At 40.4% G+C, this 14327-nt stretch overlaps 1 protein-coding gene across 9 annotated transcripts in view; it reads right to left on the bottom strand.

Annotated features, from left to right (window-relative positions):
• Positions 1-14327, bottom strand: part of EHBP1 (EH domain binding protein 1) — a 367326-nt gene that overhangs the window by 195845 nt on the left and 157154 nt on the right. For 8 of the 9 annotated variants that reach the window (XM_084823020.1, XM_084823002.1, XM_084823038.1 and 5 more), the window contains 4 exons: positions 10718-10899; positions 9785-9924; positions 4527-4649; positions 425-680 (listed from right to left, as the gene is read on the bottom strand). In XM_084823020.1, the coding sequence (XP_084679146.1) occupies positions 425-680; positions 4527-4649; positions 9785-9924; positions 10718-10899 (701 nt within the window). Of the gene's footprint in view, positions 1-424; positions 681-4526; positions 4650-5880; positions 5986-9784; positions 9925-10717; positions 10900-14327 lie in introns of all 9 variants that reach the window. The other variant, XM_084823077.1, reaches the window with a different exon arrangement.

The raw sequence follows: 14327 nt of genomic DNA, 5'->3' as shown, positions 1-14327 counted from the left end.
CAGTTCCCACTGCCTTGGAGCCTATCCTCATTCCAATACAAGCTACCTTCAAAACTTTCTCCTCTGCTTGCATCTAAGCATAGCCCAAACCTGGCTACCAGCCAACAGAGAATGCTGCAGCCAGAGCTACACCTGAACTGAGAACGTGTGTTCTTCATCCTGAGCATTCATAGCATTTGCACCTCCCTTAAGAGTTTATTATTCAGCATGAAAATGATTTAGATCCCATCAGAAAAGAGAAAGCCACCCATAAATAGCAATAACATTCCACCAGACTAAATGTATTCATGTTCCCTAAGTGAAGGAACACATTCTCATGCTTTATACAAGAATAACTAGGCTTGAACAATTTGTGCCCTGAGGGTGTGCTAAAACCTCAACTGCTGCCCAAAGATTACTTCAAGAAGAAAAGTTATATACTTACTCATCTAATTCTTCTTCATCTGTTTTTGATGTGTCAGCATACAGGTATTTGCTCATGTCCACAGGTCGAACACTTTTTCTTTTTGCAGGTTGAGGAGGAAAGTCTTGGATGGGTGCTAGCATCTCTGGTTCAGGATCCATCTCATCAAAAGGGTTCACATACTCTGCAGCCTCCTCTTCTTTAAAAGGGTTGTATTCATCATCATCATAGTAGGGTTCTTCTTCTTTTGAAGATGAAGTCACCTTAATACCTGGTTCTGCAGAAAGCAATATAAAAGTTTCTACTTAATTTTGAAGGAATTCCCACTTTCATCGAAAGCAACACATTTCTAACCAGATAAATCAACTTTAGCAGAGCAGAAAATATTTATCGTCAATAAACATTATTATAGTAGGGTAAGATGAACATATTAAATTGTGTTCTAGGTTAATGTAACCTTATGAGAAAGAGTTAAGTTAGATGAACATGTGTCAATATTTTGGTGACTAGTGACGTACCGAAAAAGTTATTCAAAATTTTACCAAGATTGGCAGGACAGTTTCAAGGGATCATCCACACAGGAGGCTGCAGCAATGACAGTTATCCAGACGCAACATGGATGAGACCCAGGGCCCACAATGTGAAGCAGTCACTCCAAGTGGCAGGTTCCAGATGGGTTGCCATTTTCCTGCTTCCCAATTCCATCTTTGTGTATTTTTGTTGCATTTTTTAAAAACAAAAATAGGTGGAGCAGGAGTTCATTTTGACTTTTCACTTGAACTGCCCTTGAAATGTCTAAAACCAGCACTGTGATTCAGCCTGGCCACTGTAAAGAATCAATCACACACAAAAAGAAGTGTCGTATGACCACAATACAAAAGTCACCTTAATTTTCTTGACAAATTTTTGAAAGTGAAATGACGGATGGTAGAAGTCAGGGCTGCACAAGTTGTGACTCACCAAGCAAAGGGCAGCCTACCAGCCATATACTGTGGCCTGCCATATGCTTGGTGACACCACTGTGTTTGCAGTCCAAAGCAAAAGTGAAACAGGTAGACCAAGTCCCTGACTGGCCCCTATTCATGGCTGATGGGCCACTTTGGCTCAGTGAGTCAAATAACTATTCAAGTACTATAGACTAGATGAACTTGCAGATGAACTGCTCCAAGAAGTTGCCTAGGATGAAGCAAACTCAACTGACGTTCAGTATGTTCATTCTATCTACCTACTTGCCTGTGTTGGTTCTGTGACTAGAATCCTAGATTTACCTGAGTTGGCATAGGCTGGCAATTCAAAGTAGATCCTACGACAGAGGCATATTCAAGGACTGCAGGCTACATTTCTGAAGAATACATGGAGCTCCCTAGATGAAGACCTATCACTCTGTTTATAATATTTATGACAAAATATAATTTAAAGAGAGACCATAATGGGTATGAAGTGGAGCCTATTCAGTCAATCATAAAGCAAATAATGGATTAACTCATTATGCCTAGGTGTAGGAAATGCAGTAGTTAATATTTAGCTGCTTTTATAATTTCAGAAATCATTTTTTAAAGAAAAGAAAACCTTCCAGATTAAGCACTAGCATCTAAGAGGTGAACAGAACAAACAAAAGTGATGGAGATTAAAAAATAATAATAATTGGGAAACAGGCAAGAAAAACATGTTCATAAAGAAAGCTGTTTGTATACTTAAACAATAAATCACTTGTAATAACACTTAGCACTTATATTGTCCTTTAAATCTTCAAAGGACTTTACAAGCATTAACTAATTAATCTAAAATCCTTCTGTCAAATGGAGCTACAGCAGAAATCTGGGATATATTACTAATCCAAGACAAAGCTAAAGGGAAACACTGTTGCTGTTTAAGCTGTTAATCCTTTCTTAAGTATTACAGAGTAAAAAAAGTAGTTTGGGAGTTTAGTTGAAAAAAAAAGAACAATTACAATATTGAATCACACACAAAGACATTGTCTCCCACCACATGTGATGCTGAATCCATGTTTTTGCTAGCCATCATAGTTCCACACAAACATCAGTATCTATATCTGCTTGCATAAACATCCAGTACCCAGGGTACTGTGTTCTATGTTGAACACAGATGAGGACACTGATTTGTGGTTTGCACTAGGCATCATGTGTTGACACAAGCTGAGGGGTGTGCATATGCATATGTGTGTGAACAGTAGAGAAAATCAGATTTAATACAATGAAGTTATGCTCAAATCTATCCCAGTTACAGAATGTGAGAAGTAAAAGAAAACACCTGAACACGTTCACGGCTCTTTCGACCACTGAGTAACTGCTACCATCCCAACACATTTGGGATCAGAGGAAGGTATCCAATAGGAGAGGATGCAGTTGGAAGGCAGTTTAGGCCTCAGCAGTTACAATGATACAGAATAAAATGCTGGGATTAAAACTGAATTACCACAGACTGGGTTGCTGTGTCCCAAAGGCTTTTCATGACTCGGAGCATGCTTATTGCTTCAGAAAGAGACCAAAGCCCCGCTCAGACCCACGCCTATCCCAGGAGCTGCAAGAGAGTGCCCACCCACCACCTGCTGCTGAGCACAAGCCCTACCTCGGCATCTTTTAATTTGCTTTTTTACTGCACGTGTCTGTGAGGCTTTATGTCCACATAGTTTGAATCTGCCAACCCAGCCTCCACAGTGCACAGCAGTAATGGCAGCAGTGGCATCAGTTTGAAGTCCACAGCTGCTGCTGTGAGCCACCTGCCACTTATTTGAATCACAGAATTAGAGAGGGGCTTGTAGACCATGTAGTCCAACCCCCCTTGATACAAGAAACCGAGAGCTGGAGCATTGCCAACAGGTAGCTGCCCAGTCTCTGCTTGAAGTGCTCCAACAAGGGAGAGCCCACCACTTCTCTAGGTAATTGGTTCCATTGTTTACCATCGAGGAGTTTCTCCTAAAGTTCAACCAAAATGTTTCCTCCTGTAACTTAAACCCATGAGATCTAGACCTGTTCTCTGGAGCAGCAGAGAACAGGTTGTGTTGTTTGCCCTCCCCTGTGTAAGAACACCAGAATACGAGAACAGTCCTGCTGGATCATACCAAAGGCCTATCTAGATCAGCATTCTGTTCATACATTGGCCAACCAGGTTCTGGTGGAACATCCACAAGAGAGACATGAGTGAGTCCTGCTGAGTGTTCCCAGCAACTGGTACTGAGAGGCATGCTGCCATCAACAGCCTTATCCTCCATGAATTTGTCTAGTCCCTTATAAAAGCCATCCAAGTTGGTGGCCTTCACTACATCTTGTGGTAGAAAATTCCATAGGTTAAATATGCACTGTGTGGAGTACTTCCTTTTATCTGTCCTGAGTCTCCCATCATTCAGCTTCATTGGATGACTCCAGGTTCTAGTATCATGAGAGAAGGAGTAAAACTTCTCTCTATCCACTTGGTCCACACAATGCATAATTTTATATATGTCTCCCATTACTCACCTTTTTTTCTAAGCTAAAACCCCTTAAATGTTGTAACCTTTACTCATAGGGGAGCTGCTCCAGCCCCTTGATAATTTTCGTTGCCCTTTTCTGCCCTTTTTCTAGCTCTACAATATCCTTTTTAGGTGCAGTGTCCAGAAATGTGCACAGTATTCAAAGTGTGGTCGCACCATAGATTTGTATAAGGACAGTATGATATTGACACTTGTATTTGCAGTCCTTTTCCTAATGATCCCTAACACAGAATTCATGTTTTTCACATCAGCCACATAACTGGGTTGGTATTTTCAATGAGCTATCCATCATGACTCCAAGATCCCTTTCCTGGTCAGTTGCCACCAGCTCAGTCCCACCAGTGTATATATGAAGTTAGGATTTTTTGCCCCAATGATCATCCCTTTACAGTTGCTTACACTGAACTGCATTCGCCACTTTAATGCCCATTCCCCCAGCTTGAAGGGTCCCCTTGTAGTTTTAACCACCCTAAATAATTTGGTGTTGTCGGCAAGCTTGGTCACTTCACTGCTCACCCCTAACTCCAGATAATTTATGAAAACAGCACTGGGCCCAATCCAGAATGTTGCTGTAACATACAATGCCACTGTAAGATCATAAGCAACAAAAATATACAAAATAACATTCTATACCTTCCATATCAGGGTCTCCAAAAGGGTTTAGTTCTGTTGTATCAGGATCTACAAATGGATCTGAGCTGGAATTGGCCAAGTGTTGGTCCTCTTCATCCAGGAAATTAAGCTTGTTGATAAGCTCTGAGAAGCCAAGTAAAGTACTTTTCAGTATAGCAACAGTTAGGACTGGACATGGATTGTTTAAACATTTTATTCTTCAAAGTATTTAAGCCAAGTATCTGTGAGAACAATTAATCAAACCACATTATCTGCTGTAAAACTAATACCATGTATTTTGTAGCACACTAACATTACTAGCTTAGTGAAATTAAAAGAATCAGGCAGAACAAAATCATTCTTTGTTTAGTACCTCTGAGTGAAAGAGCCCACTATGGTTGGCTACCTGCAGTGCTGCAATGTGCAGGGGCTGGAGGTGGAGATAAAACTGAATGCATAGGCAAAGAGGAATAGCAACATGGATCTTGCCTGGGAGATTTTGCAGCACCAAGCAAAGCAGAGCATTCTCTACGTGATGGGAAAAAGATCAATTCCAATCTGAGGGCCAAGCAAGCCTTTCAGAATTTGCCTGACTGGTGACTTGATGACTGACTGACTGACAGGACTTCCTTGGATGACATGGAGGAGAGGCCAATGCAAGCATCACAGCTTGACTGGTGTGTGTGTGTCAGAGAGAGAGAGAGAGAGAGAGAGAGAGAGAGAGAGAGAGAGAGAGAAGCACCCCCTGGCCTGGGAAAGGCCCCCAAGTGGTCTTGGTGGTGGTGCCTGGAACCAAAGTGGCTCCTGCCTAAAAAATAGTGAAAATCATTGGCCTAGACTGTGGCAATGTCTTTCTGGAATCAGCCTCACAAAGAAAAAAATACTAATAGTTCTGAAAAAAAATTTTTTAAGTAACCTGTGTCAAAATACAGAAAGGATGAGGTTTTTCCATAACCAAGGAGAAGAGTCTACAAGCAGCATACAGGTAACCTCAGGGAACTATTGTGATGTTTTAAAATACCACAAGTACAAGTATGCTTACAGTTGCGCAGTATCACTATGCTAATTATAGCCAATGGAGTGACTAACCTCCAGATGTTGTACTACAGCTCCCCAAATCCCTGACCATTGGCCATGCTGGCTGGGGCTGATGGGAGCTGGAGTCTAACAACATCCAAAAGGCCACAGATTGCTCACCTCTAAAACACCCGTATCATATTGTCATCTATTTGTTGAACTACAAATTACTTTCAGAGACTGCAATGGATGTCAAGCACAACCCATATTTAAATACAAACAGAAACCAAGGGGAATAACAGGACATAGTACAATAAAGACAATCAGAAAGAGAAAGGAAGGAGGAAAGCTCATAGACCTTCAGAGGAACTGGCTGATTTAGCCGAAAGCATATTTGCGTGCTTTATGCAGTCATCTTGATCTTCATCTAAGCTGCTCAGAGCATTCAACTGGTTTACAATTTCTGTAAACAGAAGCCAGTCAAGACAATTGTGAGGTAAGATAATTTAAGAGAAAAGGAGTACAAAGCATGCTGTTATTTGAATAACAGATAAAAAGCATGCTGTTATTTGAAAAAGAGAAAAGGAAAAGAAAGGACACATGTTAATTTAGGAATACATTCTAGAGTGAATCATCACAATATGAACTGAAATATGCATCGAAAGGGAGATCCAAATCCCTTTCTTGCTCCCAGCAGCCCTAGGGCCAGCTCCAGGTTTTATGACCCACAGAGCCTTATTTGAATGTCTGCAGACCCCTCCTCCCACACTTCACCTTCAATGTCCACAGACCATCTCCTCCCAAACTTCATTTTGGGACTCTGAACATGCAGAAACTGCATGTTCACCATCAAGTCAGAATTTTTTTCCTCCCCAATTCCTCCCCTAACCTTCTTTTTGTTCTCTTGCCTGATGAAGAGATCTGGAACTCAAAAGCTAGTGCGCGCCACACACACACACAATTTTGTTTCCCATTACAATCATTCAAGACAGTTACAGTACTTCAACTTAACACATATATAGTATATCCATAGTTGCTAAATCACCTGGCTAGAACCTATTCTAATAATTGATCACTGGTATCCAACTCTTTTGGAAAGTTTGGATGGAGTTCATTCTTCACTCTTATAGTAACGTATAACTTGTTATTGTATTCATTACCATGGCATTCCAAATCTTCTTTTTCCATTGTACCAGAGACAGTTTGCATATTGATCACCAAGCTTTTGCTAAGAGGATCCTTGCAGCTATTAACGTAACTCGCCATCACCACTACATCGTTAGGGATCTGATCTTTAATATCACCCAGAAGTATAGAATCACAGAATCATATCATAGTAGTTGTTGGGAGTTAATTGCAACTCATACCCTGTAATTTCTCTTATGCTGTTTCTTATCTTCTTCCAATATTCCTTAACAGGATTACAATGCCACCATATACAGGGAAAAGTTCCTCTACCATTATATCTCCAGCACCTATCTGTTACCTCTGGAAACATCCTAGAGATCCTGGCTGGTGTATAATACCATATATAATAGAATACCATATATTATTTTATAGAAGTTTGTCTAGAAGTCACATCTAGTGTATTCCTGCAGAAGCCATGGTAAATCTTTGAACAGGCATAATTGCATTGCTCCTCCGAGATTGGTACGTTAAATTCTCTTTCCCACTTTTGTTTAGTTACCTCTGTTCCATTACAATATATATCTATTAATATTTTATATACTCTGGATAATAATGCTTTCTATATATTCGAGCTCAATAACATCTCAGAAGGAGTATGAAGTCTAGCCATGTCTATTCCTACAGTTCCTTCTTGAATATCACTTCTAATTTATGAGTATTGGAAAAAGGGAAGGCACAGATTAACATTTCTATCTGCCAGTTGGGCATATGAAAAAATAGTTCCCTGGGAAATATAATCTTTGCATCTTTCCAACCTGCTCACAAACCACACATCTTGCACATTTTTGTGGTCTTTGGTTGGCTAATAAAGGTATCACACTAATATGGATTTTGGTATATGAATTGCAGAACTCCTTCGATGGGCAAACAGAAATATAATTAAAGCCACCTCTGTTAGCAGTGTATCTTATGATATGAGGAAGGCAAAGCTGACTAACTCTGGGAGAAGTAATTATGAAGAACATAGTATTTAAATATACAATGTATCAATGACAAAGTTCTATACACTTATGAAATATGATGTACCATATTGGCCAAATAGTTGCCGTTGTGGAGGTAAGGTATGCATCTTACCTAGTCAACTTGTGTTAGGTTAAAAAGTTGTGAAATTCCAGGCAGATCTAACAATTATATCATCAAACCCCTTAACACCCACTATATCTACTTATTTGATTTATACCCTGCCTTTCTACCAACAATTGGCACTCAAGGCTGCTTTTCTCTTTTAAACAATTTATCTGGCCACCTTTTTTAATTGGTATGTTCCTGCAGAGTGGAATGATTGAGCTGCTGCTGCTGCTGCTATTTTTATTGTAACTGCCATCAATATGCATGGTACTTTACAGAGTACAGGTCCCTGTTCCAAGAAATTTACAATCTAACATTCAACAGCAGAAACAACAGAGGAAAGGGAGGGACCTGGAGGCAGGGGGAAAACAGGGAAAAAATACATGATTATTCAAGTTATAGAGACTTTTATTGGGCTACAGGTTTAGTTACAGTAGGGGAATTAGAGAGATCTGCCAAAGACTTCATGGAAAAGGTGAGTTTTGCCCCTGCATACTGTCTGGTCCAGAGTGCCCACCCAGGGTTCCTTGCATCATGAGGGAAACCTCCCTCCCCACACATGACTGGTTGATTCAGGCTTGGGTGGAGAAACAAGGAGGACATGAGGAATTCCAAGGAATAGGCATGTCATGGATTGTGACTGCATAATACAATTTAAACTTTAGTTCTTCTTCTCTCCTCTGTGACTATCCTTTCTTATGTTCTTCTCTACATGAACTAACTCTCCTGGACTGGAAAACTTCAAATGCCTGCTACTAACTGGCTGTGCCCCCTATAGAGTCATTTTTGACAGTGAGGGACACACTCCCTGCTGTGGGTGTTGTCAGCTGTGCTAAGTTGTCCCTCTACCATGTGACTGGGCAGTGGTAGAACTATAATTCTAACAATAGTGTTTCTGGTCCTGGTGTTGCTTCCTCTCCTAAACCAGTTCTGTCTGCATCGCCTATCATCCTTTTTACTTGGTTGAAGTGGAGTCTGGGCTTCATTAGGTAGATTTTTTCTCTGTTTGGTGGGTCATATCTTCAGGATGTGCAGAACAAATCCAGATGATGGCCACTGCCTTAGCACTCTGAATGCCAGTTTAAGTTTTGCAGGAGCACATGTGATTTACTAGCCAAGCAGGTAGCATCTTGCAGCCCCAGAAGCCACCTCAGGCAGGGAGCGATGGCAAAGGCCCGTGACCTGTGATCTCTCCCATGCTTTCCTTTCTGGAGTAAGTTTTTCATGGCCGCAGCAGGACTCCAGTGCACACACAGGGCAGTAGCCAATGGGGCACTGTGCCCTCGCAGATTCCGTTGTGCCTCACCTATTCTGTTCTGCAGGTGGGACCTAGTGTTTGCGCAACAGAGGTTTAGTGCTTTAGGGAGCAACTGGAAATGAGCAGAAACACTTGTTTCTAGAACAAGACAGGTCAGTGCAGCTCACATAAGGGAACTCTGCCAACCTGTCCTGATCCAGAAACAAGTGTTTCTGCTTGTTTCAGATCTTCCTCTAGGAAGCATTCAATCCTCCATTGTGGAAGTGGTGGATCCCGCTTGCACAACGGAGTCAGCGGGAGGAGCCACTTGCGGAACTGAATTGGCAGAAGTGTAACAGAATCAGCAGGGGCACAATGCCACACTGGATGCTGCTCTAAAATACCTATGCAGAAAATACCTCCCCCCCAATGCCTTGAACTAGTGTGCCTCTAGTCTACTGGGTCAGAGAGATGCCAGCAACACAACAAAGGGGTGGTAGGCAAGGGTGCAGCCATAGCCAGACTCAGGCTCTTGTGCAGCTGTTCAAGAGGGCCGCAAATACCAACTACCTGCACCACTTGTGGTATGCCTCCTATAGGGTGGTCACCTATGCTACAGACATAACTGCAAACCGTACAATCCTAATGTGAATTGTACTACCCTAAATTATTATTTAGAAGAGAAAATGTTTTTTAAAATTATAAACTCTAAAACCAGGTTAAAAAGCAAAAGCCATTTTAATCGCCACCCTTTTGGGGGAAAACAAACCTGTAATTTTTGCAGCCTTTTCCTCTTGGTTCACTCTGTTTTCCTCATCATCTTCATTATCTTCCTCAAAATCATCTAAATTTCCAATATCCGCTTGCTTCATGCTCATCAGACTTGCTAGGCTTTGCATGTCTTCATCCCTAACAACAACAACAACAACAACAACAACAAGTCACCAAATAAAGTATTGAGACCAATTATGTGAGTTTATAAGCTCTTGCTGCACAGTACCTAAGATTTCTCTAAGCTGCAGCACCCAACCTATTAAAATCAATGGTCACACTTCTCTTTATGATGATAGCAACTCACCATCACTGCCTGTATTCAACTCAGGTTCAGCATTCTCCAAAGAAACAAACCAATTCTAACCTTGGAGGCCCAGCTGCATCATGAAGAGGGAACATCAATGCAACTATGGCAAAGGCTGATAGCTGCACCAACCCTGGGATCTATTTCTACTGCTTGTGTGAAGAGACAAGTTCTATCTTGTGCTAGTGAAAGGGACCTTTCCCTGGTTTCTAAAAGCCACTCTACAGGGGCAGCAACTTGTAGAACACCATAATGATTAATAATAAAATAATAATAATAATAATAATAATAATAATAATAATAATATAATAGGGCTTTCCTTTAATAGACGTGAAGTGCTATAAGCACTTACAACAATTCTGTAAGGTAGAACTCTGTAAGGTACATCTCCTATTACAAATCATGGGATGGGGGTGAGAGAACAGTTGCTTGCCTAAGGCAATCCATGGGTTCATGGCTGAGGTGAAATTACCCCAGGAATTCTTAACTCAGAGCTTATTCTCTTAACCAACTCAAACAACATATGACACGATAGAGAATATTCTCAGGATCTGACACTATATACAGTAAACATGCTTTGGAACATGGAAAAAATAACTTCCTATCATCTCACACAAAACTTACGTTGCTTTTCCTTCCCTCAGGAAAATACACGATAAAGAGAACTGCAGGGTAGCAGATATGACTTTCTTAGACAAAGGCTTGAATTTTAGCTTGACATCAGTCTGTGTAGGCATAGGACTCGCATACTGCTTCATGTTAATATTGCTGGTGGCAAGAGCTTTCCTGCGTCCAGAAGGAGATTCCTTAAAGAAAGAAAACCCACCATGAAATATTATGGTTATAAAATAAAATGTTATTAATACTATTATTACTACTATTATGTGTTTATTATTTATTTAACAGGCATCCTGACTCCCTTCCAAAAGTGCCTGGTTATTTATGTGCCAGCCTGTCCAACGTTTTGGAGATAAACTCCTTCAGAGGCTGCCTAAAGCACAGAAACATACGTTTTAATTGTATACGTATACAGAACAAAAAGTACCATAGACTAATGAACTGCATCCTTTCACAAATACATTACAAACTTTCAACACAAAAATATTCACAAACAAAACTCATAGCTAAAAACTCATACATGAATATATTGAGAAACTATTTAAATATAATAAACACAACCACCCACTAAAACAAAGATTCTCTTATCTGCATTAGTCAAAAACTCCTGGTCATTGTACATTCACATGACTCTAAACATCTCTCTCTTAACAAACACAGGTGGAAACATTTCCCTAGGGCTCATCTCACAAAAACCAAAATCCAGAGTACTGCATTTTTGCCTAGACAGGCGATTTTGCCCGTCTATGTGCAGCTTCGGGGAGGGAAGGAACTTGGAGAACCAATAGGAAGCTGGATGAAGCAGCTTCCACGTTCTCCTCCCCTCCCCACTCCCTTTTCCCTACTCTGTGCTCTGTTTCTGAGTGCAGAGATGTAGCCAGCATGCACAGAATCACGCTGGCTACAAGGGGGTGGGGGAGGGGAGTGCAATTTCTGGGAACTGAGGTCGAAGCCCTGGCTCTGACCTCGGTTCCCAGAAACCGCACAATCCTATGGCCCTCTAGAGAGTGTCTAGTGGCCATAGGATTGCTCGCTAATGCAAATAAGAGAGTCTTAATTTTAGTGGGTGATTGTGGTTATTATATTTTGTTCATAAATACATGCATGTATGAGTTGTTTATTATTATTTTTATATATTATGTATGTATTTACAATATTTATATACGGCTCTACATTAAAGACTTCAGAGCGGTGAGCAAGATAAAAGAATAAAACACCATATTAAAACAATTAAAACATTCTAAAAGATTCTGAACTTAATAAACCATGACTGGTCACTCAAGAAAGGCCTCCCAAAATAACAGTGTCTTCAGGAAGTTCCAGAAGAAACACAACATTGGCGTCTGTCTGACCTCCAAAGGCAGGGAGTTCCACAGGAAGTGAGCCACTACACTAAAAGCTCTTTTCCTGGTAGACTCCAGCCAGGCCATGGGTCCATGTGGAACCACCAGGAACATGCCCTCTGATGACCACAGTGACCAGGCAGGTTAGTAAAGAAGAAGGCGCTCTTCTCAGATATCCTGGTCCCAAGCTGTTAGAGCTTTGTACACTAGTACTAATACCTTAAACTTGGCCCAGTAGCGAATAGGCAGCCAGTGCAGTTCCCTCAGCAGAGGAGTTACATTTCATTTGTGAATGGAAGCAGTTCATTCTGTGGTATTTTTTGTGTTATATAGTTTGGATGTATATGTATACAATTATAATGTATGTTTCTCTGTTTTAGGTAGCCTGTGAGGAAGGAGGTTATTTCTGAAATTTTGGGCGAGCTGGCACAAAAATAAACAGGCACTTTTGCCACTTTGTGTCATTTTTATTTTTGGGGCTGCTTTGGTGTCTCTCTGCTTTTGATTGACCAGACTGACCTTGGTTGTTTTCAGCAAGACTGTTGTTCAGACCCAACTGATAGCTGGTTAGGCTATAATACAACAAAAGCGTAATGTGGAGTAAACACTTTTAGGAAATAAACTGCTCATACAGATTTACATGGAAAGCCAACCCAAAAATGTGATAATTTTCACTTACTGCTTTCAGATCACATCCTACAATATATCTTGAATTCAGACAAAGAGCTGTAGTATTAAGCTATTTTCACAATACAGCACAATAGCAGATTATTATTGTTCATATTAGTACAATGAATTGAAATCCCCTGATCACATTTTTCCTTTTACAAATTGTCAGAACCTTTGACCTTAATCTTGTTCATTGACTGACAGCAGCGGCCAGGGAAAAGAGCTGGTATTGTTTGTGATAGTCACATCTGTTCAACTTGATTCAGTTGAGAGTATTTGCATACTCTTAAGTATTTCTTTTGAGAGGACCTAAATCCTTCTCAAGTGTTTGGTCCGTTTCTGAAATTCACTCATAAGTAATCTACATGCACTAATAGTTCTGTATAATATTACTATGCATAATCTGGCAGATAAGGCTAGTTTTTTTTTTTTTAAAAACAAGGTATTCTCCAGGGTGACATATTACATTCTGACATTCTACTGGGCAAAAATGTCAAGTACCTTTAGGAGAGACTGCTTGGATGTTTTGACTGAATAGGTGTATTTTATTCGAGACAAATTATAACCACAGTGACAGCATATTCCTGTTTAAGCAATAGTTAACTAATGGTTAACAGGTGAGTTTTTTGGCTTGGTCAGTCAGAATCATCTTCCTTCTAATTTCACACAGATGTTTGTGGTGGGGGACAATGATGACACAGACTTGCATGAAGTTTATATATAGTGCATAGATATTCTATAATATAATGCTATTCCAGCACTGAGGGGCCACTGGGCCAATGCTGAAGGCAGATATACCAGGGATATTTATCACCAACACTCTTCATAAGCTATTTTTTAGCCACAAACTCTTGACGGAAAAATTAGATCCGGCTAGAATCTAAGTCCTCCCTTTCCAATATGTACTTTTTTATGGTTACACAGGGCTACATCCAACATAATGTGAGCAGACTTCCCGTTCCTCTCCTCAGAGTGTCTGTCGCAATCCTCCAGAGTAGATTTAGGAAGGTACGGGAGGCTTCAGGAGGGAGACAGAATCGTTTGACCAGCAGTGTTGGTTACACTGGCTGGTGGACACCACTGGATACAACCCAAAATGTTTTATTTTATATTTTAAAGAGGTTTGGACATCTAATGGCAACACATTCCCATTAGGTGACCTTCACTGCCTAATAAACCTATTCCGCCCAAGATAAAGACAAGAAGGGGTTCACAGGTCTGTAGTGTTCTTTCAGGTGAAGAGACAGATCATGGACAGAATATGCTAGATTTGAGACATTCTTCTCTGTTGAGGAGAAACTGCTTCTGCGCTGCCCAGAAACACGTCCATCACAATCATGCAGTTTAACTGGTTTAAAGATCTGATAAACATGATCTTTTATGAAACTATTACAGACATTTTCTGTAAGTCTTTTTTTAAACTTCCTTTAATTTTTGGTATAAATAAAGGACAAAAATATAAAACATTTAAGGATAATATCTCTAGACACAAAACAGAAATTACATGCTCTCTTATTGTGATTCAGTTATTTACCAACCTACTTAGTATATTTGGGTAGGGCTGACTTAAGTACAGACTGTTTCACTGCTAGAACAATATGGAA

Source organism: Heloderma suspectum, chromosome 1 (genome assembly GCF_057233095.1).
Source record: "Heloderma suspectum isolate Gila_16-S chromosome 1, 16-S_ref, whole genome shotgun sequence".
NCBI lineage: Eukaryota > Metazoa > Chordata > Lepidosauria > Squamata > Helodermatidae > Heloderma > Heloderma suspectum.
The sequence above is the reverse complement of the archived record's forward strand: the minus strand, read 5'-3'. Positions and strand labels throughout refer to the sequence as shown.